The sequence below is a fragment of the Ceratotherium simum genome, chromosome 5 (assembly GCF_057802395.1).
Source record: "Ceratotherium simum simum isolate JZ-2026a chromosome 5, ASM5780239v1, whole genome shotgun sequence".
Taxonomy (NCBI): domain Eukaryota; kingdom Metazoa; phylum Chordata; class Mammalia; order Perissodactyla; family Rhinocerotidae; genus Ceratotherium; species Ceratotherium simum.
The window spans coordinates 44,907,720-44,935,110 of NC_141904.1; the positions used below are offsets into that span (position 1 = coordinate 44,907,720).

The 27,391-nt window shown below is 35.3% G+C and overlaps 1 protein-coding gene across 8 annotated transcripts in view; it reads left to right on the forward strand.

The window, feature by feature from the left end:
• Nucleotides 1-27,391, forward strand: part of NKTR (natural killer cell triggering receptor) — a 57,727-nt gene that overhangs the window by 4,461 nt on the left and 25,875 nt on the right. For 6 of the 8 annotated variants that reach the window (XM_087430797.1, XM_087430798.1, XM_014790960.2 and 3 more), the window contains 4 exons: nucleotides 19,565-19,639; nucleotides 21,109-21,216; nucleotides 21,739-21,783; nucleotides 23,582-23,669. In XM_087430797.1, coding sequence (XP_087286923.1) covers nucleotides 19,565-19,639; nucleotides 21,109-21,216; nucleotides 21,739-21,783; nucleotides 23,582-23,669 — 316 coding nt within the window. Of the gene's footprint in view, nucleotides 1-19,564; nucleotides 19,640-21,108; nucleotides 21,217-21,738; nucleotides 21,784-22,089; nucleotides 22,118-23,581; nucleotides 23,670-27,391 lie in introns of those variants that run through there. The other 2 variants (XM_087430802.1, XM_014790958.2) reach the window with 2 other exon arrangements.

Here is a 27,391-nt window from a genome sequence, read left to right on the forward strand (position 1 = left end):
ATTCCATCCCTTTCCTCTTCCTCTTCTGAGTTATAATGGTCACAACTTATTCCATCTTGTGTTGTGAGTTTGTGGTTAAGATGACAAGATTATATTTATTTTTGATGTTCTGCTTCCCTTTATCTTTAATGTTATAATTAAGTGTCTGCTAGCCTGTTCTGATAGAGAGCTACAATTTTATGATTTTATCTACCTATTTGTCTCCATGCTCAAGGCTTTGTAACCCCTTTGTTTTTTTTTTTCAGGTATGAGGGCCTTGAGCATTTCTTGTAGGGGGGTCTTGTGGTGATGAACTCCCTTAGCTTTTGTTTATCTGGGAAACTTGTTATTTCTCCATCATATCTGAAAGATATTTTCGCTGGATAGAGTATTCTTGGCTGAAAGTTTTTGTCTTTCAGAATTTTGAATATATTACTCCACTCCCTTGTAGCCTGTAAGGTTTCTGCTGAGAAATCTGCTGAAAGCCTTATAGGGGTTCCTTTGTAAGTTATTTTCTTCTGCTTTGCTGCCCTTAATATTTTTTCTTTGTCCTTGATTTTTGCCAGCTTTACTAATACATGCCTTGGAGAGGTCTTTTTATATTGATATAGTTAGGAGTTCTTTTAGCTTCTTTCACTTGTATTTCCAGCTTCTTCCCCAGGTTTGGGAAATTCTCTGCTATTATTTCCTTCAACAGCTGTTGTTTCTGCTCCATTCTCCTCTTCTCCCTCTGGAATACCTGTAATCCTTATGTTGCATTTCCTAATTGAGTCAGATATTTCTTGGAGAATTTCTTCATTTCTTTTTAGTCTTAGTTCTCTTTCCTCCATCTGAAGCATTTCTATATTTCTGTCCTCCAGACTGCTGATTCTCTCCTCCATAATATCAGCTCTGTTATTCAGGGAGTCCAGACTTTTCTTTATTTCCTCCATTGTGTTTTTCTTTTCCAATTTTTCTGATTGGTTTTTCTTTATAGTTTCAATCTCTTTTGTGAAGAAGTTCCTGATTTCATTGAACTATGTATCTGTATTTTCTTGTAACTTGTTGAGTTTTTTTATGATAGCTCTTTTGAATTCTCTGTCATTTAGATTATAAATTTCTGTGCCTTCAGGATTGATTTCTGGGTGCTTGTCATTTTCCTTCTGGTCTGGAGTATTAATATATTTTTTCATACTGTTTGATGGCTTGGATTTCTGCCTCTGCATAGTGATAGTATCTGGTCACAGATGCCTCCAGCCACCATTGTGTGGGGGTCAAGAGCTGTGTATTCTGAGCCCGCCACAACCCCGGCTCACTCACTCACAGCTGCTGCTTTTCTATCATATGTGTGGGCACTCTGGCTGACCAGCTGAGCTGGAGTGCCAGGCAGAGGGAGGGGCACTTTCTTTCACCTGCGTGATCCTGGGGGCGTTCTCATTCTGCCCTCGCTATCTGCTCTCCTGGGGTGCTAGCTTGATGAGACACCTCTGCAATAGCTTAGTCACCTCTGTGTGGGGCTCTCCCATGGGCTGAGGGAACTTGGAGAGCTTAGATGTTCCTGTGGTGTGCCACCCCTCCCGCCTCTCCTGTCATAGCCGCCTGCAGTCCCATGCCCTGCGTCGCTGCTGTTTGGGGAGGGAGAGGAGATCCCCTTACCTCCTTCCACTTGCTCTGGGGGCGTCCAGCACCTTCACCTTCAGATGTATGGCTGCATGGGTCTCTCAGATGTCTTTTATGTTGTGTGAATGTCCTCTGTTGGTATATGAATGTTCTTTTCGTTGTATCTTAGGGGAGAGAGTCTAAGGAAAGAGCTCACTCCGCTGTGATGCTGACCTCACTCTCACTTTATGTTGTATTTGTCTTGAATTACATCCATAAATATTGACAACTTTTGCTTTCAAACGTCACGTATCCTTTAAAGAGCTTAAGAGGAGAAAAATACTCTTGTATTCACCATTTCTGTTGCTGTTTGTTCATTCCTGAAGTTCCAGGTTCCCTCTGGTATCATTTCCCTTCTACCTGAAGAATTTGCTTTAAGCATTTATCTTAGAGCAGCTCTTCTGGCAGCACATTCTCTTTGTTTTCCTTTACCTGAGAATTTTATTTTGCCTTTATTCTTTTTTGTGTGTGTGTGAGGAAGATTGGCCCTGAGCTAACATCTGCCAATCCTCCTCTTTTTTTTGCCGAAGAAGACTGGCCCTTGACTAACATCCAGGCCCATCTTCCTCTACTTTATATGGGACGCCACCACAACATGGCTTGACAAGTGGTGTGTCGGTGTGTGCCTGGGATCCAAATGTGCAAACCCCGGGCCGCCGCAGCAGAGCACACGCACTTAACTGCTTGTGCCACTGGGCCGGCCCCTTGCCTTTATTCTTGAAAGGTATTTTCACTAGATATAGAATTCTGGGTTGACAGTTACTTTCTTTCAGCACTTGAAAAATGTTTCACTGCCTTCTAATCGGTACGGTTTCTGATAAGAAATCCATAGTCATTTGAATTGTTGTTCTCTCATATGTTATGTTTTTGTCTGGCTGCTTTCAAGGTTTTTACTTTGTCTTTAGATTTCAGCAGTGTAATTGTGATGTGTCTGGGTGTGAATTTCTTTGTGTTTATTCTCTTTGGGGTTTGCTGATCCTCTTAAATCTGGGTCTGTCTTGCCAAATTTAGGAAGTTTTCAGCCATTATTTTTTCGGATATGTTTTCTGACCAATATTCTTTTTCTTCTCTTTCTGGGACTTTGATAATACGAATATTAGACATTTTGATATTACCCCCACAGGTCCCTGGGGCTCTGTTCATTTTTTTTTTCCCTCCTCAAAACCCCAGTACGTAGTTGTATATTCTAGTTGTAGGTCCTTCTAGTTCTTCTATGTGAGCTGCCGCCACAGCATAGCTGCTCACAGGTGAGTGCTGTGGTTCTGTGACCAGGAACTGAATCTGGGCATCAAGTGGTGAGAGCACTGAACTTTAACCACTAGTTTATCAGGGCTGGCTCTCTGTTCATTTTTTTTCCCTAGTCTTTTCTTCTCTGTTTTTCAGATTGGATAGTTTCTATTAATTGGTCTTCAAGTTGACTGACTTTTTTCTTTCTCATCTCCTTTCTGCTTTTGAGCCCACCCACTGAATTTTTAATTTCAGTTATTGCGTTTTCCCATTTTAAATTTCCTTTTGGTTTGCTTGAAGCTTTCTATTTTTTCCCTTCATTTTAAGAGTGTTTGTCCTTACTTAGTGGAAGATGGTTGTAATAGCTGCTTTAAAGTCTTTGTCTAATAATCCAACATCTGTATCACTGTGAAGTTGCTGTCTTTGATTGTCTTTTCCCTTATGAGATATAAGATTTTCCTGACTCTTTAAATGTCGATAAATGTTGAACTGTATCCTAGACATTTGTATATTTTGTTATATGGCTCTAGCTCTAGTTTAAATCCTGTGGAGAATGTTGACTTTCTTTGACTTTTTTTGTTGTTGTTGAGGATATTATTGTAGCAGCCAGTCAACCAGGTTAGGTTCAGCCTGCAAGTTCCTACTCATCTTCTGCTGTTTAGGGTCAGATTCACATATGCATAGTTTATGGATGAGCCCAGGAGTTCATATACAACTTTATGGGATTATTTTCCTGAGCTCTCTCTTCTTTGAAATCTCCCCAACACATTCTGGCCCTTAGCAGCTCCATTTTTTGGTCATCTGGCTAGAAAGCTGGGATTTTAGTTTCCCTGCTCTGCCACTTCCCATGACTGTGTTGTCTATCTGTGAGGCTAAGTAGCAAGAGGATAGAGAGTGAAAAAGCAACAAGGATTCTTCCTATGTTCTTGGGACCACAGTTCCTCTAGTCAGAGAGAAGGGTTCCCCCTCCCTTGGAGTTTTGTGTGGTTGCCCAGTCACCACTGCTCTCACTGCCACCACCACTGTGGAATTGCCGAGGAGCTGGAACAGGAGAGAATGGAAAAAACAGACCAACAAAAAATGAGATTTCCCCCATTCATTCTGATCTGTAGGGGTCTCCTTTCCTGCTCCCCAGACTAGAAATATAGGATTTATCTTAGAGCTCTTTCTCTCTGTACCCAGTGTGCAGTTCTGGCTTTCAGATTGCTTTTGATTCCAGGCCAAGGGATATGGGAGGGAAAACAAAAACAAAATTCATTACCAGTTCGACAGGCTTTTGTGTTCTGACTTCCTTCCCCTATCTGCCTGCTACCATTTATGTTTCGGTTTTTAGGTAATTTTCCATGCTTTCTTTATTTTTATTTATTTATTTATTTATTTTTATTTACTTATTTTTTATTTTTTTATTTTTGTGAGGAAGATCAGCCCTGAGCTAACATCCATGCCAATCCTCCTCTTTTTGCTGAGGAAGACCTGCCCTAAGCTAACATCTATTGCCAATCTTCCTCCTTTTTTTTTTTTTCCCTTTTTCTCCCCAAAGCCCCAGTAGATAGTTGTATGTCATAGTTGCACATCCTTCTAGTTGCTGTATGTGGGATGCCGCCTCAGCATGGCCGGACAAGGCGTCGGTGCACGCCTGGGACCCGAACCCGGGCCGCCAGTAGCGGAGCACGCGCACTTAACCACTAAGCCACGGGGCCAGCCCCCTGTTTGCCTTATTAATCTCTCTCTCTGCACACACATTATTTTTTCTGAACCATTTAAGGGTAAGTTAGCTTTATCATGGCTCTTTACTCCTAAATACTTCAGTGTGTGTTTTTTAAGAGTAGGGATGTTCTGTTACATAACCATCAGCTTCATAAATTTACATACCATCTCTGTATTCCATTTTTGCCAGTTGGCCTAAAAAGTCATGTATAGCATTCTTTCCCCTCCAATACAAAATCCAGTATAGCATCAGATATTACATTCAGCTGTTATGTCTCCTCATCCTACATTTTTATAGCCATTTTTTTTGTATTGTATGACATTGACATTTTAGAGGACTACAGCCCCCTTCCCTCCATTTTAAGTAGAACATTACTCATTTTGTATTTGTCGAAGGCTTAAACTTGGTTTTTGAAAGTGATATCCAGGGTGTTTCTTTTTTTAATTTTATCTTTTTTTTTTTTTTGTGAGGAAGATCAGCCCTGAGCTAACATCTGTTGCCAGTCCTCTTTTTGCTGAGGAAGACTGGCCCTGAGCTAACATCCATGCCCATCTTCCTCCACTTTATGTGTGACACTGCCACAGCATGGCGTCATTGCGTGCCTGGGCCGCCAGCAGCAGAGCGCGTGCATCCAGGGTGTTTCTTTAAAGGAATGCTTGACTTTGGAATTTTTCTTTATGTGGGCCTCAGAGCAATATGATAAAACCCTGGCAGTTTATCAAAATAGATAAAAATGGGGATATAGTTGAAGTGGATGTTTTTATTTTACTGCTTAAGATTCACATGGATCCAAGAAACTGAAATGAAAATGTATCCTTATTAAATATTATAAATATATTTGGAAGTGATACTAAGAAATTAGTTTTAAGTAAAGAGGCAGACAAATGTTTGAGTAGTACTTGTAACGTTGGGCAAGCCACTTGACCTCTTTGTAAAATGGAAATACTATACAGTTTTGTCTTAATGTAGTTCTGAAGATAGCAGTATGGCAAAATTTGATATATTCAGAATTACACTTTAAACATTAGACTCACACTCAAGATAGGCATGTAGGATCAATTTGTACCTAGGGAACAGGAGAAATGCATCTCCCATCTCAAGTTCACCCTGGGTCGTAAGCTCATGAATAGAATGACTGGATGCAGTAGTCTGCACTATTTAAATGATTTCCCCCCTTTTTGTATACTCATAAATCAAATAGGACTCCAGTATAAAAGTGCCTACCTAATAAGGTTGTTGGGAAGAGTAATTAAATAATACAACCACCTGTTTTACAGATTTATTTTTTGTAACATGAATTTATTCTAATGGGATGGATTAATTAGGGAGCACAATTTTAATTAGACTACTGTTTGTGTTATTAACACAGTCATATAACAAGGTGGGGAACTAGTGGTGTGGGAAGGAAGGGCGTTTGAGCAGCACTGCTATTTTAAGTTATTCTTGTCTGTCCTAACAGTAATTTGAAAGAACATATGAAGGATTATGCTAATGACAGGGCTGGGAAAGGAGGCCAAGGTTAGGTGTGATCAATTGTAGGATTTCCTCAGTGATGTTTAGGTTTATAACATACGCTTATAGCTAAAAACGTCCTTTATAATTGATACTCCTAAGGAAAAAAATCATTCTTAATGAGACCTGAAATTCCCTGTCCCTCAACTCTCATTTTCCCATGGAAACAGTTGTTTTTATATGTGATTTTTGATAATGCAGTGTTTCTTAAAATTCTATCATGGTATTGCACAGCAGACTGTATTTGTAAAACACCTAGTACAGTATCTGACACGTTTTTTTAAAAAGTTGCTTTGATTATTGCATGTGCATGAACATGAGCATGAGCCCTGAGTCAAGTAAGGGACTCATATTAACATATTGTGCAGACAGACCTTTGTAGAATAAGCCTTTTTGTTCACATTTGAGGAAAAAGGCTTGTTTCAGGTTTCTGTAAGCCAGGTTTGGGGGGTTTTTCCCCCTTTTTTCCTTTATTTTTTTAGAAATTGGGCCTGGAGAATCCCAATAACACCAGGCCTGGTTGGATGGTCTTGAAGGCAGACTCATATGAATTTTTATGGGGACTTTGAGGAGAGAAAGTTCACTTCTTAGCACCTTCCTTTTCCTTCTCTTTCTCTGTATCAAAATTCCAAGTGAAGTATACAAAGATTTTTCTTCTTTTCTGCTTTAAACAATAAGATGGCTGTTCTTTGTCTAACTCCCGCCTCCTACCTCCGTTTGAGTCCCTGTGCTTTTCTGATATTTTTCCACCTTTGTTGGTATTCATCTGTCAGTGTCGTTGCAAAGGGAATTCTGACATTGGTGGTGTGAACTAGGTGTCCGGTATGATTCCTTACAGTTCTGTTTTGCACATCTTTTACTTAGAATCTTTCGCTCTGGAGAGTCTTAAATCTTCCAGAGTATATATGGTTCAGCCTGAATTCTTGGTAGAACGTAGCACTTACACGGATGGTCAGGTGTTTAGCAAACACTTACCTTACTGGGAATAAAAGCAGATAACTAAAAAGATTTCTTTAGATAGGTAGAAAAAAGCTCAGGCTAGAAAGGGCCAGACTTAGGTGATTGGCAAAGTTATCTAAAACTGAGGAATGCTTTCAAGATTATCTCAGAAATTGCATTCAAAATCTCTAGCTGTGAATGCCTCACTATGTAGGCCTTGCTATAGGTAGTCCCCAATTATACTCCCATTGTGTTCTAAGAGACTGTCTTAAGTAGATTACCATATAGTGAAGTCCTGATTTCCTGCTTCCAGTCCTTATACTTGCACAAGCCATTGAAGCTCGATTCTTAATTAGGTAATGTTATGTGAGTAGAGGGGTAAAAAGGGTAGATTCTCTGTACTTGGGTTGGGTACTCAATATGAAGGAAAAAAGGAAAGCGTTATGTTCCTAAGTTAAGCTACAGGAAGGGATTCTCATAAGTAATGTAGTTAATGTAAAGACTGGCATTTTTATTGCAGAACTGCAGAGACACTAGCAGTTTGGAAATGGCGCGAACAGACAAACCATATGTATTAGGAGCTGCGACCCCTGCTCTGTCTCTGCCTCCCTTGTTTTGCATAGCTGTAGTCACCACCTGACAAATTTGGTGCTTTTTTAGAAATCTGATTCCAGGAGAAGAAGGAGACTGTAAAAAGCAGGAGTAACCCTAGGGTAGCTAGCTTCTGCCCCCAAATAATCATCTTACCCAGGGAGCCTGAAAGTTTCTACTGCACCGTTACATACTAATCTGCAGTTTATAAGATTAATTTGGGTAAATTAGTATCTTCTTTTTAAGAATGCTCTCACATTTGGGAAGGTTCATTTTCATACATGACCTAAACTCATGCATTAAGACAGCTTTTTTCTTAATTGCTTCATGAGAGAGCCACCCTGGGAGTTGTGTTTGGGGCAAGGGAAGGTCAGTAATGTTAGAACCTGGAAAGGCAGGAAGTATGTTGCAAAGAGCACTGGATGAGGACTCGAAGACTGGGCTCTGGTTCCGGTTCTGCTCATTTCTACAAAGGTGGCCTTTGATAAGTTACATTATTAATAGCTGAGTGTGTTTGAAACCAGGGTAATAATCTTGGCTATGATAATAATACTGTACGTTGGCAAGGTGTCTTAATCCACACAACATTGTGATGTCAGATTTAAACCCATTTAACAGATGAGGAGACTGGGGGCGGGGGGGTGGGGAGGGGGGAGGAGGTGTAATTGACTAGTCCAAGATCACATGCCTAGTAATTGTCAAAGCCAGAGCTCTAGCCTAGGATTTCTCTCTTATGCATTATACCATGGCTGCTGTGCAAAACCTAGGGTTTAGTATCGTGGAGTTCCTTGAAGAATTAGGTCGGGTTTGAGGGGAGTGCTGAGTAGGGCAGCATTCGGATACTTGTTGGCCACAGAGTAGAGCACCTAAGATAGGCAAGCAGATAGATAAGGGCAGTAGAGAATTCTTAAACAAAAAACCAAAAACTTATTTCCCAAATGTGTCTTCCACTATCATTGTGTACAAGAGAGAATGAAAAATTCCTCTTTTACTTCTTCCTCTCTTCCTAGAAGTTAGGCTAATACTGTTAGTTATTTGCTTAATTACATCAGTATTATGGATCAGATAGGCTTTTTTGGCTGTCCTCAGAAGTTAATCATCATGTATAACATTGTTCTTGTTAGAAAATGCTCTCCGAATTCCAAACCACCAATTTAAAGATGATTTTTTTAAAATGTAAGATTTAAGGTGGAGATTGCCACTGATTATGAATGATACATTTAAGATTATTATAATCAGTAAAGTTAATTTGCAAGTTCTAAACTGTGTAACCTGAATTCTAGCTGCATCTGTTTGCCTCATTTTAAGCTGAAAAGAGCTTCGTTGTTTTTTCTGTTAGTAAAAATAGTACATGCTTATTATAAAAATTCCACTCATTTTTATTTATTTATTTGTTTCTTTGTGATGTTAGCCCTGAGCTAACATCCATTGCCAATCTTCCTCTTTTTGCTGAGGAAGATTAGCTCTGAGCTAACATCTGTGCCCATTTTCCTCTGTTTTGTATATGGGATGCTGCCACAGCATGGCTTGATGAGTGGTGTGTAGGTCTGTGCCCAGGATCTGAACTTGTGAACCCCAGGCCGCCTAAGTAGAGCGTGCAAACCTAACCATTATGCCACCGGGCCGGCCCCCTACTCATATTTTTTAAAAAGTTAAAAAATGGCAGTATCTTTGCCATGCAGAGATAATCATAACTAACCTTTTCTGAGTATCTTATCTGAATTCTATGTACCTGCACATACACATTTTTTAAAAATAATATCATATGCTACATGCTGCTTTGTGACCTTCCTTTTTCTATTAAACAGCATGTTCTGGTCCTTTTTCCATTTCAATAAGTTAAGCTTTATGTAATCACTTTTAGTGTCTATATAGTTTATTATCTTATAAAAGTATCTCGATTAGTTAGAATATATGATACTGTTGGTTGCTAACATAAAGCTAAATAACAGTGACTTAAATAAGACGTAAATTTTACTTTTCTCTCACACAACTCCCAGAGAGTCAGCAGATCAGAGGTGACAATATCAGGGACCCAGGCTCTTTGTCTTGTTTCTCTGTCAGTCTTAACATGGGGTGGGTGGGTGAACCTCTTAACAAAAGAATTTAAGCTGGATAAATGTAGAAGAAATGATGGAATTAGAAGAATCATTTTGCAACCCTCCATGTAATAATTAGTTCAGGAAAGGATCATAGATGGCCAAACTATTGGATGAAAAGTTGTTATGGAATGTGATGTGCACATGGTTTCAAAGTATCATCCCATAGATTATTACTTTTAGAAAAGGAAGAAGTAACTTTTACAACTGAGACACCTGGCTAATACTTTAGCATCACCAGTGATAGGTCAAAGTGACATATGGGATGCAAAAAAAGGGATAGAGATGGGGACTGTTTTAGATTAAAAGAGACCAAGGCCTGGCAACCAAAGTAATATATAATCCTTGATTAGATTCCTAGATTTAAAAAAATAGATATAAAGCGCATTGTGGTGGCAGTAGGTGAATTTGAATATGGACTATGTGTTGGGCTATATTGTTCATCACCATTAACATTTCTTGGTTGTGATAAATGGTATTGGAGTCAAGTAGGGGAATATCCTTGTTCTTCAGGAGTATATACTGAAATAATTAGGGTGAAGCATCACAGTGTCTTTAACTTTCAGTTTGTTCCAGAAAAAAAATTGTGTGTATAGAGAGGGTAGGATAAAGTTTTAATATGGCAAAAAGTCTCTATAGATTTAAAATTTTCAAAATAAAAAGTTTACGGAGTAGGGGGGATTGCATGTTCATTCAGATAACCTTTAGTTATCTCTATAATCCTCTATAATTCTCATTAGTACTTTTAGGAGGTTGCAATTAAATGAATATAGGTTAGGGAAAATTTGACGCATTTGCAATTTTCAGTCTTCCTGTCTAAGAACAAGGTATGCCTCTCCTTTTATTCAGGTTACCTTTATGCCTCTCAAAGTTTTGTAGTTTTGTTTTTATAGCACTCATTGCTAAGTAGCTAAGATTTTTTTTTTTTTTTTTTTTTTTGGTGAGGAAGATTAGCCCTGAGCTAACATCCATGCCAATCCTCCTCTTTTTTGGCTGAGGAAGACTGGCACTGGGCTAACATCGTGCCCATCTTCCTCCACTTTATATGGGACATGGCCACAGCATGGCCTGACAAGTGGTGCATCGGTGCGTGCCCGGGATCTGAACCCCGGGCGCACACACTTAACCACTATACCACGGGGCCAGCGTGCTAAAATGTTTTTGTTGCTGTTGAGAATGTGATTTTTATTCTATTATTTTTTCTACTAGTTCTTGTTGATCAACAATTTCAGTGTCTCCATTAATATTTCAGTTGATTCTTTTAGGTTTTCTAGGTATAGTTATGTATTTCAAATAATGATAAATTTATTCTTTTTATTGATATACATACCTCTTATGGTTCTCTTGTGTACTACGTTGGCTACAGTTTCTAGGACAGCATTAAACAATAGTGATGCTAACACTATTTTGACTTGTTCCTTACTTTTATTGGATTCATGCTATACTAGTGTTCCACCATTAAACATAATTCTGGCTGTTGATTTGAAGGGTGTCTGAGAATGCTTGTGTTTATGTTAAGGAATGAATGTTGAATTTTATGAATTAAGGAATGAATGTTGAATTTCATGAAGTGCTCTTGGTTTCTGTCACAGGATGTTTATAGAGTTTTTCCTTCACTTTAGTAAATTATATTAATAGATTTTCTAGTATTTAATAGTATCTTTTTAAAAATGAGATTGAAATATAGGGTTTTTAAATTTGTTTTATATCATCTTTCTCAGGCTTTGGTTTCGATGTAATTTGCTTTATAAAATTTGTTAAGCTTTTCATCTGTTGCTGTGCCCTGAAACAGTAGAGATGATATTACACTTTAACGTTACTCAAAGATTAGAAGTAATTTACCCATACTGAAGAGTTATTTAACAGCACTCTTTTGGATAGTTACTTAACCACATTTTAGTTTCTTTCTTGGGTCTGTTTTTTAGTCTGTATCAGCATGGAGTTGTAACCCATATTTTCTTATAATTCCTTTTACTGAATTTTGGTATTCCTTCTTTATTTTATTTTTCCTCCAAAAGAGCTAGCTTTGGGATTTATTTATCAAATCTAATATTTTTCTGTCTTCTAATTCATTTATTTCTGCTTTTACTTTTATGAAAACCTTTTTTATATTTTCCATAGGTTTGTTTATTGCTTTTTTATCTTCCTGACTTGAGTGATTAATTTATCTTATTCATTAATGAAAGTATTTAGGGCTGTTACATTGATAGGGACAAAGAAGTATTCAGCGCTTTTTGCTGTGTGAGACTTGGCGGCTCTAAGATCTGGCCTCATTCCCCGACGTCCTGGTTCTTACAGCTCTTTGATTCTCTGATCTGCAACAATATCCTTGTCAAGTAACTACATGAGCCAATAAATAAAATTCTCTTAGGAATTTTTGCTTGTACTGTCTGCAGGATACTTTTAGCTGGGTGCTGATTGACATATCATGAAAAAAGCTTTATGTGCCTAAATAATTATAGAGCTGTTTTGGTCTTCTCTTACTTATCTTATATCTTATTTATGTTTTCTTGCTCTTTCCTTTCCTTTGTTTTATATCTTTTTACTGTGGGTTGCTCCACCACAGTAATTTGAAAGATGTTTAATATATTTTTAGTTCTACTGGTGATTACATGTTTAAGTATACCTAAACCCATGTTTCCTCTTTTATCTACTTCAGCAAAGTCTGCCTGTTGACTCCCACTATGAAATATGAGGAAATGTAGTTTGTCTCACTAACTCAATCCCCTCTTGTTGGTTTTTATTGATACAGTATGTACTGTGATTCCTTACAGCCTCCCTTCAGTTTAAATTAGTTTTATATTCTAGACATGAAAAGCTCTACATAATATATTCATTAAGTGAATAAAGCATAATCTGCATAATATGCTGCCTTTTTTTAACTAAGGAATTGCTCATTTTATTTTATTTTTAAATTGAGATATAATTAACGTATAACATTATATTAGTTTCAGGTATATAGCATAATGGTTTGATATATGTATATATTGCAAAATGATCACCACAATAAGTCATCTTAACATCTATCACCACACACTTACAAATTTTTTTTTCTTGTGATGAGACCTTTGAAGATATACTCTCTTAGCAACTATGCTACCTCTTTAAAAAAAAGAAAAAGAATAATATATCAATATTGTGTGTACAAAAAGAAACTGGAAAATATGAAATTAATGAAAGTAATTAACTGTTGACAGGGGTAGGAACAAGACTTCTCATTCTTTAATTTTTTCTGCTATTTGGTTTTTGAATCATGAAAACATTACATATTCAAAAGAAAAAACATTTTTTAGAAGGTAACTAGAAATAGCAAAAAAATTCACTGTTACCTACTTTGTTTCCCACTAGCTGTAACATTTATATTTTATTTTATAACCATAATTACCATAGTTATTTAGGTTTAATTCTGTGTTGTAATAGATTCGTGTGCTCAATGCCACTCTTTTCTTACTGCTTTTTCTCATTAATTCTTTGAGTCATATCTTAGGGTTATATTTCAAATGGATTTTTCAAGATAAAATCTGATTATTGTATTTCCTTTGCTAAGTGTAGAATTTTTTTGTTCACAGCATATTGGTTCCTTTAAGATGGTAGACAGCATTCTGTTATCTCTAGTTTTTAATGTGAGGTGTCTGAAGCCAGCCTAATTTCTTTTTCTTTGTGGGTGACATGATTCTACCACCTGGATGCTGGTAGTATTCTTTTCCTTTATATCTCTGAAAATAGATAGATTTTGTTAAGCTGTGTCTTGATGTTGTGCCACTTGTAATAACTTTTCCTGGTATATAATGATCTGTATATTTAGATATTCCTTCATTTATATTTTGTTAATCTTTATCTTGGAATAATTTTGTTTCAAGTGTTTTTATTGTTATTATTCAAATATTTATTGAGCACTTATTCTGTACGAGCTACGGTACAAAGCAATGGGAATAGATTGGTGAATAAATCAGACACAGTCTGTATCCCTCTGACCTTATACACATCAGTAACGCCAAGGGGTGGATATAAGTGCACTTTGTTCATACCACTTGATGGCTCATCCCATTGTATAGCAATTTGTATCTGTCCTTCCCAGCTAAGATATGAGCTCCCCCAAACAGCACTGTGCCTTATATACTGTTAGACAATCTGACACATGGGGAGGATCTCAGTAAATAATGTTTGAGTAAATGGCCTGGTTTTGTTGAAATACTACACCCATCCGTTAATTTCCTCTTAGATTTTGCTCTGTCTACCCAGTATAATCTGTTTCTATCTTTGCTCTTATCTTCATCCCTTACTTGTGATTGTAAATGTGATTTTCTTTGCCTTCTGTAGTGTGTCATCTTCCACAATATTTTTTTCAACCATTGCTCACTTTTCCAACTACCATATCTTTTATGTCCGTGATGTATGTCTCCTTTTTCACCACTGCACCTGCAATTCCAGAACAGCTGTTTCTGAGAACAAGGAGCAATAACATTATTGAAACATGATGTTCAATTTTATCCAGATTCTGTGTATTTGCTAATTTTATTCCTGCCACCTAGTGGCCAAATCAGGATTACAGCATGGCATAGGCATGTCTTGGCTTTTCCTCTTTGTAGCTAACATTTAAAATGTATTGATATTACCTGATTGGGCCGGCCCCGTGGCTTAGCGGTTAAGTGCGCGCACTCCACGGCTGGTGGCCTGGGTTCAGATCCCGGGCGTGCACCGATGCACCGCTTCTCCGGCCATGCTGAGGCCGCGTCCCACATACAGCAACTAGAAGGCTGTGCAACTATGACATACAACTATCTACTGGCGCTTTGGGGGAAAAAAATAAATAATAAATAAAAATTAAAAATAAATAAATAAATAAAATGTATTGATATTACCTGATTAATCTCTCTATGTTCCCTGTCTTAGTTATTTTTAAGGATCTGCATGCTGGTATGTTGAAATTAAGGTCAGAAGCCATTCCTGCTCTGTGTCGTTTTTGTGCTTAGCCATGTGTTTTTTACTCTAAAAACACCATACTAATGTTTATACTAACCAGTTGCAGATTTTAGTCTTACCGTTATAGACCAGTGTATTTATTAGAATACCAGTAATTCCTTGGAATAAATCTTAGTATATATAAAAGATAACATTATTGACAGTAATGACTGATTCTAAAAGATTACTAAGTCCCACTAAAATATAAGTAGTGTTGAGTAACAAATATTCCTGAGATCCTGTTCATTCATTCAAAAGCAGCATTAGTTTTCAAAGAGGCATCAGCAGAGTTTGTTAACTCATTACAAAAGACGATAAACCTCAGGCATTTACTCTTGGGAAATGGTGTTATGGTCACACTCATGTTTTTCATCAGTTTGGGAGCCAGAGAATCTTCTCTCCTGCAAATTCACTCCCAGTCTTTTCCTTATGTAACTATAGTTTCTGTTTTTCTTTTCTATGTTTTATAATCACAGTTTATGCCTGCCATCACTGAAAATAACTAGACTACTAACCCACACTGACTTGTTTTTTCTTTAAAGACTACACCTTCAGAATATTTTCTTTTTTGATTTTTTAAAAAATGTATCTGTTTTCTATAAAATAATGCAATTCAATTGAAAAACATTTGTTGAAAACCTCTTGTTTGTCTTGCTAATGAGCTTTATTAGTTCAAGTTAATATATACTGGTCTGTATTTTATAGTTTCAGTCTAAGTATTTTTTTTTATTGATGTTTTAATAGTTTATAACATTGTGAAATTTTGGGTTGTACATTTTTGTTTGTCCATCACCATATATATGTCTCCCTTCACCCCTTGTGCCCACCCCCTACCCCCATTTCCCCTGGTAACCACAGTACAGTTTTCTCTATCCATGTGTTGGTTTATATTCCACATATGAGTGAGATCATACAGTGTTGTCTTTCTCTTTCTGTCTTATTTCACTTAACATAATACCCTCCAGGCCCATCCATGTTGTTGCACATGGGACGATTTTGTCTTTTTTTATGGCTGAGTAGTATTCCATTGTGTGTGTGTGTGTGTGTGTGTATATATATATATATATATATATACATCTTCTTGATCCAATCATTAGTCGAGGGACACTTAGGTTGCTTCCACTTCTTGGGTATAGTGAATAATGCTGCAGTGAACATAGGGGTGCATGAGCCTCTTTGGATTGTTAATTTCAGGTTCGTTGGATAGATTCCCAGTAGTGGGATAGCTGGATCATAGGGTATTTCTATTTTTAATTCTTTGAGGAATTTCCATAGAGGCTGTTTTCCATAGAGGCTGTACCAGTTTGCATTCCCACCAGCTGTGTATGAGGGTTCCTGTTTCTCCACATCCTCTCCAACATTTGTTGTTTTTTGTCTTGGTGATTATAGCCATTCTAACGGGCGTGAGGTGATATCTTAGTGTTGTTTTGATTTGCATTTCCCTGATGATTAGTGATGTTGAACATCTTTTCATGTGCCTATTGGCCATCTGTATATCTGCTTTGGAGAAGTGTCTGTTCATTTCCTCTGCCCATTTTTTGATTGGGTTGTTTGTTTTTTTGTTGTTCAGTTGTGTGAGTTCTTTATATATTATGGAGATTCACCCCTTGTCAGATACATGTTTTGCAAATATTTTCTCCCAGCTGGTGGGTTGTCTGTTCATCTTGATTCTGGTTTCATTTGTCTTATAGAAGCTCTTTAATTTGATAAAGTCCCACTTGCTTATTTTTTCTTTAGTTTCCCTAGTGTGGGTAGGCATGTCATCCAAAAAGATTCCTTTATGACCAGTGTCAAATAGTGTGTTGCCTATATTTTCTTCTATGACTTTTATAGTTTCAGGTCTCACCTTCAGGTCTTTGATCCATTTTGAGTTAATTTTTGTGAATGGTGATAGCAGATGGTCCATTTTCATTCTTTTGCATGTGGCTGTCCAGTTTTCCCAACACCATTTATTGAAGAGACTTTCCTTTCTCCATTGCATGTTCTTAGCTCCTTTGTTGAAAATTAGCTGTCCGTATATGTGTGGTTTTATTTCTGGGCTTTCAGTTCTGTTCCATTGATCTGTGTGTCTGTTTTTGTACCAGTACCATGTTGTTTTGATTACTGTTGCTTTGTAGTATGTTTTGAAGTCAGGGATTGTGATGCCTCCAGCTTTGTTCTTTTTTCTTAGGATTGCTTTAGCTATTCGGGGTCTTTTATTGCCCCATATGAATTTTAGTATTCTTTTTTCTATTTCCGTGAAGAATGTCGTTGGGATTCTGATTGGGATTGCATTGAATCTGTAGATTGCTTTAGGTAATATAGACATTTTAACTATGTTTATTCTTCCAATCCATGTGCATGGGATGTCTTTCCATTTCTTTATGTCATCATCGATTTCTTTCAATAATGTCTTGTAGGTTTTATTGTATAGGTCTTTCACCTCCTTGGTAAGATTTATTCCTAGGTATTTTATTCTTTTTGCTGCAATTGTAAATGGTATTATCTTTTGGAGCTCTCTTTTTGTTAGTTCGTTTTTAGCATACAGAAATGCAACTGATTTTTGTAGATTGATTTTGTACCCTGCGTCAGTCTAAGTATTTTTGATTCAATCTGAAGGGAATTAATACTAGTATACCTATTTGTAGAAAATCATAATCTTTTTATTTTTTCCTTTTTTCTAATAGAAAACTTTGACCTTGCTTTATGTGTTTAAACTCTTCAAATTGTACATATACAAACATTTTAAATTGAGAAAGCAGTCTCAACCGAGACTGACAGTGTCTGAATGTTCCTAGCCTTTGTCATGCCTTATAAGCCCAATTGGGTTAATCTGTTCTTTCCATGGATTTTTAAATTATTTTTCTGGATTTGGTAGTGTTTTTAACCTTGCACCATGGTATTGAGGCCAAAACAATTTGGTTTTGTTGTGTTTTTTCTTTTGCTCTTAACAATATAATGCCATAGAGGAGACAAAACTTCTACTCTAACCCCTGCCCTATAAGATTGAGAGGTCAATAGAAATTTTTTTTCTTCATCAAGTTAGAGGGTAAGCTACTAGAGGTGAGTACTTTTTTAAAAAATCATTGTGGTTAGCTATCCCTCTCTGAATATTAGATCGGGAAGTGTAGTAATCATATTTAACTGTTTTCAAATTTATTGTACCACTAGAGGGTTCATAACTCCTAATCATCTGTAAAGGAGAAACTAAAAACATTTGAAACTTTCACCAGTTTTCATTTGGAGGCATTAAAGGTTTTGAAAAAATACTTGGATGTTGAAGTTACTGTAGTCCTAAAAGAAAAGTCTGAGTTTTGATTGCTTTGATTATATCTTCTATCCTGAAAAGTAACCATCTTACAGGGATTCCAAAGATCTAAATATGTTCTAGTCTACAGAGCTAGATGATTTTGAACTTGATACCCACCTAGCCAGTCATTTCCCAGGGATTTATGAGGATTGATGAAAATAACTTTTATCACACTAGTAAAATATTTCTGTGTAAATACAAAGAGTGGTATTTAGTATTACTGATAATACATGCATTTTTAAAAATTCTGAAATGACTTTAGATACATTGCTGTCTTCCTTTTTGCTTTCTTTTCTTATCTTTTTCTTCATTCCCTGAGATATCAAGATCAGCTAGAAGGTTTTATAATTACTTTAAAATTTGGCTCCATTAAAGCTATAGGCAGAGTGTTGACACAAGAAAGTCTTCTTATATGATGCCATTATCCCACATTTTATCATTTAAGGATGTCTGTTATGCAGTGGCTTTGCTTTGTCCTCTAGGGAACTGACATGGCCAGGAATAAATTAAAATCTTAGTGATACAGAGTGAATCAAATCATTTTGTGTCTGTACTGAAAATGACTTAGGCTTGATCCACAGTTAATTTTGATTTATTCTATAAGTCCCTTTGAGTAAATAAAAATGTTCATAATGGAAAAGGTTTTGTAGGATAAGGGGAAAGGGGACTCAGGAAAGTAATTATAAATCAAAATCCCATTTCTTATTTTATAGAGGCCCTTTTAGGAGGTCTGTGAAGTCAAAACTATTTTTATAAGATGAGTTGTCTTTGGCATTCTCATTTTTAAAAGTCGAGTTTTCCACAGATTACACAATATGTAATGATGTCATCAGCTGATGGAATATGTGCATGTGTATTTTTGTGTTTTAAAAATTGCTGAGTTTTAATTTATAAAATGGTAAATAGCAATAGATAGAACCCATATTTTAAAAGCTCAGTAATTTTTAAGAGTTTACAGGAGTCCTGAGACCAAAAAGTTTATGAAGGACTTCTCTATGGCGTATAGTTAAATCGAATTTGCATTGCTCCTTCTCATTTCCTGTTTATTGTAGGTTGTTGTTGTTGTTTTTAGGAACCATAACCTATTCTCTTTCTGCTCTCTCAGGGAATAGAATGTGAGTTTTAGTTGTAGGTGGCAATTCAGGAAGTTGACTATAAACAGTTCTTGCATAAATGTAGAAAGCTGAATATAGAGGACAAAAGAACTTTCTTCTAACAGGACTGGCCAATGACTGTCTTATGATATGATGTGCTCTCATCACTGGAGGTGTTCAAGCATAGATTAAACAACTATTATCAAGAGTATTTTTAAAGAAGATTAATAGTTCAGGTAGAGGACTGTACTAAAAGGGTTCTAATAATATATGCCCCCTTTAAAAGACACTTAAAATCCTAGTTTTAGGGCTGAAACCACTTTGGCTGCACATGAATTCTAACATTAACAAATAGAGTAGAGTTCTTGTTTGCATTGCCCAGTTAAATCTTTTAACAAATTAAAATGAATTACAAAAATAGACCTTTCAATTTGTTAATTCTATTTATCTATTTTATTCCTTCTGATATAAAATGTGGTATATTTAATCAACTTGCTGACGTTTTTTTTCATGTGTTTTATTTCAGTTGGTCGCATTATGTTTCAGCTCTTCTCAGACATATGTCCAAAAACATGCAAAAACTTCCTTTGCCTATGCTCAGGTAAATGAATTATTAAATTATTTCCAATGAGAAGTCATAACTTAACGGTTTTACTTTGCTTAATGGAGTAGATATTTTCCCCATAAAGTGATGGGCTGTGAAATAACATTTAACAGAATAGATATTTTCCTTAAAAAGTAATGCGCTGATATGAAATCAGGAAAGTATTTCTTAAAGGGAAGAAAGGAAAAAGAAATGGTCTCAAAAATGAAAAAGAAAGTACTATATGTAATGAAATCTTTTCTATACATTGTAGTTTATAAAATAATAGCATATTCAAAACCGATTTGTTATAATTTTACAAATTTCAGTGCTTTGAACAAATTTAGCATTCCAGATTTCACAAGAAATTTAGGATTAGAAGATAGCAAGGCAAAACATATTATGAAGTTGTTCTTTGTTATACATAATTGGATTTATTTTTTTTAAATTTTTTTTGTCTAAGATGTCTTTATTTTACTTTCATTTGTGAAGGATATTTTTATTGGGTATAGAATTTTAGGTTGGCAGGATTTTTTTCTTTCAACACGTTAATGATGTTTTCCATTGTCTTTTGGCTTCCATTATTTTTCATAAGAATCCAGCCATCATTATTAATGTTGTTTTCTTGAATGTAATGTGTAGTTTTCCTCTGTGTGCTTTTTTCCCCTTTATTGTGAAATTTTTGATGTACATTATTGTTTGTCAGTTACCATATAAATGCATCCCTTCACGCCTTGTGCCTACCCCCCACCCCCATTGCCCCTGGTAACCACCAAACAGTTCTGTCTGTCTGTGTGTTGGTTTATCTTGCACATGAGTGAAATCGTGCAGTGTTTGTGGATTTACATTTTTAACAAGTAGAAAAAATTGGGAGGAAAAACGTCTATAATGTTACTTTAAAAATAGAAATAGCCGGGCTGGCCCCGTGGCATAGTGGTTAAGTGCACGCGCTCTACTGCTGGTGGCCTGGGGTTCAGATCCTGCGCGCACACCAATGCACTGCTTGTCAGGCCGTGCTGTGGTGGCGTCCCATATAAAGTGGAGGAAGATGGGCACAGATGTTAGCCCAGGGCCAGTCTTCCTCAGCAAAAAGAGGAGGATTGGCATGGATGTTAGCTCAGGGCTGATCTTCCTCACAAAAAAAAAAAAAATAGCAAATTGAATTTTTAAAATCTATACTTGGATGCACTTACATACACACACAATCTTTGTACCAACTCCTTGATTATATTCTTTTACTGGAGTAATAGTCGTTTCTAATCTTTCTTTTCTCTGGTAGTGTGTAGAGTCTGTACCACACAATTTAACATTTATATGCTGCTTTGTGTTATTTATTTTGGTTTGTATGTATATTAAATTGTCACACTGTCTACTTCTTATATCTCTTACAGTGCCCAAACACAGGAGGGATTGACAAAGGACTAATTGAATAATACTTTTCATGGAAGGATATGTTTGTAGCTAAACTTCATTTCTCTTTTTTCCAGGGGAGAAAGGCCTTGGAAAAACAACTGGGAAGAAGTTATGTTATAAAGGTTCTACATTCCATCGTGTGGTTAAAAACTTTATGATTCAGGGTGGGGACTTCAGTGAAGGTAGAGCTAAAAGTTGTGCTCCTAATAACTCCATCTACCAGTTTCTAAAGTCTCTTATTATTACTTTTAATTGTAAATATTTTGTCACTTATAGTATGATGTAAATATTAGGTGGTCAGTGAAGAGTTGTTAGATGAGTGAATATTGTAGACCTAGAATTTTTGAAAAACAAAATACTAAGACATTTTATTTTGTTTTTATGCAATTTTAGTAATATAATTACTTGGTCAATTTGCTTACAATGAATGCCAAACTACTGTCCAATTGTTCCTATTCTTCTAGAATTTTGTTGGTGTGATTACTGTTTGAAATAAATGGGTTATGGAGATAACTTTTTTAATAGTGTTTATTGTAATAAGATTGGACTTATAGTTTAAAGATGAGGTTAATTAAGAATTCTTAGAATTTTGATTATCTGCAGCAATTACAAGATGTTAGCAAATTTAAACCATAAAAAGTAATTTATATGTATTAGTTTATTTTTAATTTTCATTATAGCTTAATGTAGCTCATTATTTACAGGTAATGGAAAAGGTGGAGAATCAATTTATGGTGGATATTTTAAAGGTAAGACTTAATATTTTATGGTCTTCTGTTTCAGTTCTGATATTAAAGCAGGTTTGATCATGTACTTTTAATGAGAAGAGGTTTACTTATAGTTCACTTTTTGCATGAAACTAATGCTGCATGAAATACTTTATTTGCATGAACTTGGGGATAAATTATATTGTAATATATAACTTTTAATTGACAAGATTAATTAAGGCTAACTTTATCGTTAAACATGACTTTCAGCATGGAGGTTAGGCAACTATATACATGAAAACTCCTATCTTCCTGCCTAAAACTGTCAACATATTCTTTTGTTTATAGAGAATGTGGTCTTTTGCAAAATGAAAAGGTAAGAGAACGAAGCTCAGTAACACAAATTCCAATTCTGTTCCCTTGCACCCTTCCTAATAAATTTATGGACAGTCTGGGTCAGGTTGTGGCTGGATTTCTTATTTTGCTTGAAGACTTGGAAAATTCTTTACACTGTTTCATACATGCATCTGTGTCTTTTTTCTTTTCCCAATGGGTTGTTAGTTCCACATCAGGGAAAACAATCTAGCTGTTTTTTTTTTTCCCTAAACCAAGCAATTTCTTTGGTAGAAAAAGTTGGTATTTTCTCCTTTCTCAAAGGTTTGTATGTTTTCTTTTGTATACTAGAACTATATGATTGTGTTTTATTCCTACAGTAGTAGCATTTGCATAAGTCTAACTATTGCACTTGCCCCAAAAAGCCTTAGAAAAGTCAGTTGCAGAGATTTGTAATGGGAACCAATATTACTAGGTTTTAATGCCATGATAGCTTCAGTGTTATAATAGTCTTTTATATTTCTTTTGGGGGAAAATGGATTACTACTCTTTTTCAGAAGCCTGTTCCCAAGGTAATCATTTTTTAAAGTTTTCTATGTTTCTGTTTGTTCTAAAGAGAGATTTGTTTGTATGAATGTTAAAAGGAAATTGAAATTAGTTTTCAGTATATTTCTGCTGGAATTAAAAGGATCTCTAGGTAATTTTTATGACAGAGTTTTTCCTTTGAACTAGTAGGAAACAGCTCTTTGGCTGGTTCTATTAGCATGTAGCAATTGGAAACTAATGCTGTAGGCCACTTTAATGTGGTTATTCCCTGTGGCAGATACTTGTGTATCTTAAAATTGTATTTTGCCATTTAACTTTTGTTTCTACAGGACTTTCTTCCTTAGATAACTTTTGATCCTATTGATTAGAAGGAATCCACATACTTAATTTAATTTAGGCATGTCCTTACAACTTAATTTATGTAATTTTTTGGTTTTTATGCTCATAGTCTAGCTTTAATTCAGTTGAATTAAGTAATAAGTAATTATAATTAAAAGTAACTACATATTAAATAATTAAGTAATAAATTTACCATATAGAAAATAAGAGAATTATTAAACTTTTCCATGTATAGTGCAGTAGGCAGGATAATTGGAAATTTGAAAGAAATGAGCTTTACTATAGAGATTTCTCTAAAATTTCTTTACTAGTTTTCCCTCAAAGTTAATAGTTTAAATATCATGTAGCCAAAATATGTTACTACTAAAAGTGACTGTTCTAAGGCTGTTTGTATAAAGTATTAAATACATGTTCTTTTCCTCAAGGCTTTAGTATTTTTTTACTACTTTATTGCTTTTGTTACTTGGGTAGTTAAAAAATTTTTTTTCTAAATATTCAGTCAAGTATCTGTACTGACCAGAAGAGGAATTTCATCCTTTGCTTTCTATTTATTACTGTGAACGTTACACTTTAAAAGTCGCTTGTAATTGGAAACTGACAAATTTGTGTTTTCTTCAAACAGATGAAAACTTTATTCTCAAACATGACAGAGCGTTCCTTTTGTCAATGGCAAATCGAGGGAAACATACCAATGGTTCCCAGTTTTTCATGTGAGTAGGCATAATTCAGAGATGAGCTTTTCTTAAACAGAGAAGCGCTGTTCATGAGAAAGATGGTATAGTTAAACCAAGTTTAATGCTAGAATTCTGTCAATTTGGGATTTATTAATTTTAATGTTATAGTAACTGGTAAGCTCTAACAGCTGCCTCAGCATTCAGCACATATCCTGGATTTGAAGAATGGTACTTAAAAGACATAACTTGAAGATGTACTTTATTTTCAAAATACATTGTCATTTTCAGAAAAGAAATTGGCTTTGACTCTTAACAAATTTGGGGGCTCAGTTTACCAAAGCTAGATTGGAACATAAGCTGTTGATGAACATTTAAAAATTGTTCATAGACTAGGACTAGGTGTACCCTTGGCATGGAAAGCAGTTGGTTTGAGTAAACCATTGTATGGTTGCTTTTCCTTTTACTGTTGCTCTTTGAGCCAATTTGAGAGAGGTACCATTGTTTTCTGATATTGTATAGAGATAAGTGATTTGCTGTTGAGCCAGCATTGTAAAAAAAGAAAAACCTCAAACCTTGTGAGATCTCTATGCATAATTGAATTAACCCAGTATTGCTGTCATTTCTACCGAAATTTATGAGATTATCACTCAGGAAACGTCAGAATGCTAAATTTGCTTTTTAAAAATCTCCTTTACATGTACATGCTTGCACAACCAAAACCTTACTTATTTCTCATCTGAAAGATCTTTGGCATACTTTTAGTTGTATTCTTATCTAAAGTTACTCCAAAACCTATTTTTACCAAAATCCTATGATATAAAATATGAAACATAATTGGTTAGCATGAATTTTAATGCTTTTGATTGGAAGTAAATCTCTACAGTTGTGCCATGTATATTGGAGGAATATTTTATTCATGGTTTACCAGAAAAAGTAAGTCATCTTTCTGAATGGAGGAGTATGAATGGCGCTTCCCTGTCTTTAAATGAGTAAATTATTCATATAAACTAAATCTCACATTTTAAATTTTTCTGAAAAAACAGATTTCCAACATGATCTGATAAAGTTCAGATAAGGGACATTCTGTTCCTAAGAATGTCCTAAAAATGGAAAGCTGATAGAAGATGATAATGCTTGGAGTTGTGCAGGAAAAAAGGAAGGCCTAATACAGTTGTTCCTGTATCTTCTTTTGATTTCATAGAGTATTCGTTACTACACTTCTTTACTAGAGTATTTTTCTATTCTTAACCTTCTTTAAGGGCCAAAAAAAAGGTAGTGGGAAATATTTTGAAAAACTTCTTTTATAGTACTTTAATATAGAAGCTGTTTACTCTTTGATTGAGGTTTCCCATTTCCATTTTTAAGCTTATCTGAACTGTGAACATGATAAACTAATGATTCCTTGGTCAAGAAGCTATCATCTGAGGGCTCTAAAGTTTCTTTTAGATTTGCTTTTTTATGTCAGTACATTTAAAATTTGATTTAGCAGGTAGCAGCAGCTTCTTCCCATTGTTAATACCGACTAGCTTCTTTATAAAATGTTAAAGAGTTAAAACTGGTGCACCTATATACATTAATTCAAATCCAATATATGAGATTCTCCCTTCAAAAAATTTAGAGTATCTTGTTTCGGTGTTATTTAGTACTTGCTTAAGTCTTTCTGTTTAGTATCAAACAAAATTAAGGCTATTGCTGTTTCCTACATAGCTTAATTTTACATTGGACTGCTATTTTTGACAAGAAGTGCCAAATTAAAATTTTAATATCAGTAAATTAGGATTAAAATTTTTAAACTTGTTTTCATGATTAACTAACTGTAGATGGCACTAAAATCACTGTGAACTTGTGATTGAAAGAAAATTTTCTACTTTTAGTTTGAAATTTACTTCTGGAAATAAGTTTGGAGTTAAAAGCAATCTTGGAAGTAATTGAGCGTTTTTACACACACAAAAAAATCCTTATCTCTTTTTTAAGAAGTTTTTGTGTATGTGGTGGTTTTTTTTGCTGGCTGAAAGTACCAGTTCTCCATGGATTGTAGGATAAACTAATATTCACCTTTCTAAACAAAACATTGTCTTGCTTTTATAGAAAGGATAGGTAAAATGGAGATGGTGGCCCATAAAGGAAAAATCTTTGAAAATCTGTCTTGTAAGCCCAAATCTTTTGGAGTTGGAAGTAGTAGAAAAATATAATGTTCTATCTTCAAGTTGTGTATATGATCACAGATAATCGCTCTAAAAGTTGAGGTTACAAGGGTTGATGGTCGCAGAGCCTTCTGGTGGCATCCCAAGGGTGGCTCCTGCATTTTACCCTCTTACCACAGCTCTTCCTATGCCACCTTGAGCAGCAGTTCTGTAATCTGGAAAAAAAAAAGGGTAGTGTAAGAATGGATGGTAAAGTGCCAAGAACTGCCTTTATAGTTGCAGTTTTATAGGCTTCATAAGGACTTTTAATATATTCTTGTAAAATTGTATTTTTAGTTTGTGTTATAAATCTTCTACTTTGTAATTCCTAAGGAGTAAATTTGGTGCTGTTAGTGTGGGTGTTTGCAAAATGTTCCACAAAGATTCTTGTGCTTTGGGCAATAACTATTGTCTTCATTACTTATGCATTTAAAACTTCCCCTTTCTAAGGCATATATCATTTTTATTAAATATAATTTTGCATATATTGCTTTCTTTGGGTGAAACAATTATGTATATGATGAAAATCAGATTTTCTTCTATAAAGCTATTTGTAATTTTTTCAATAACTGCTTATGTCTACTACGGTTAATTAGCCATAATGATTTTGCTTTTGGGGGCCTAAATGGAAGAAAACTGATTCTTTTTGAAATAGTACTGTTCAAGAAACATGAAAGAAGTGATGTATGGTACTATCCCTATGAATCACTGAGGATATAATGGTGTGTTCATGTTGAGGTGTTTTTGAGGGAATTCAAAGACCTAGGACTGAAGTAATAACTAAGTTAACTTGATATTTAGTTATTTTGTGCTTTTTAATATGATTTATTTTTCAAGGCAAAGACTAGGAAGAAACAACAATAAAAGCTATAGAGTTATAAAGTCTTAGAGTGGAAAAGGATTTAGAGATCATCTAGCCCAACCTTTTCATTCTACAGATAATGCTAAATAAGGAAGAAAAACCATATAAAGTCCAGGTTATGGAAATTTTATTCATAATCTAGAAGAAATTGATAGCTCGAAAGAGAATGCTGCACACTGTAAGCTACAGGATTTTATTGACCACTCTGCTCTGAATTTAGTTTAGTTAGGTATTAAAAGCGTCAGGCATTGCTGGAAAATAAAATGACGTGCAGGGAAACATTTTTCTTTTCCTTTGGCTGTTAGTATTAACAGTCCATTAATTCTGGCTCTAATTTTTATTCTCTTTATATACATTCTTCAAAACTATAAAGAAGATATTGCATAAAGTAGTCATTAAAAAGATTAATTAGGTGGTTTATAGCTTCGTATTAAATAACTACTCTCCTGGGTTAAAGCACTAACGGAGCTATCAGGATGCCTTGGTTCTAGTTTTATTTACTATGTACCTTGAGTTAGTTTTGTCTTTCCTTTTCTATTTATAAAGTATCTACCCCACTTTCAAAGATAAAGTCAACATTTTGGTGTGAAAATGTGAATATAAAAGGAAGAAAGCATTTCGTAGATTGATCTGTTTCTGAATATGTGGAATGATACATATGTGCAAACCTTGTCTTGCCCAAAGGGAATAGATGTACTTGCCTAATTTTCATC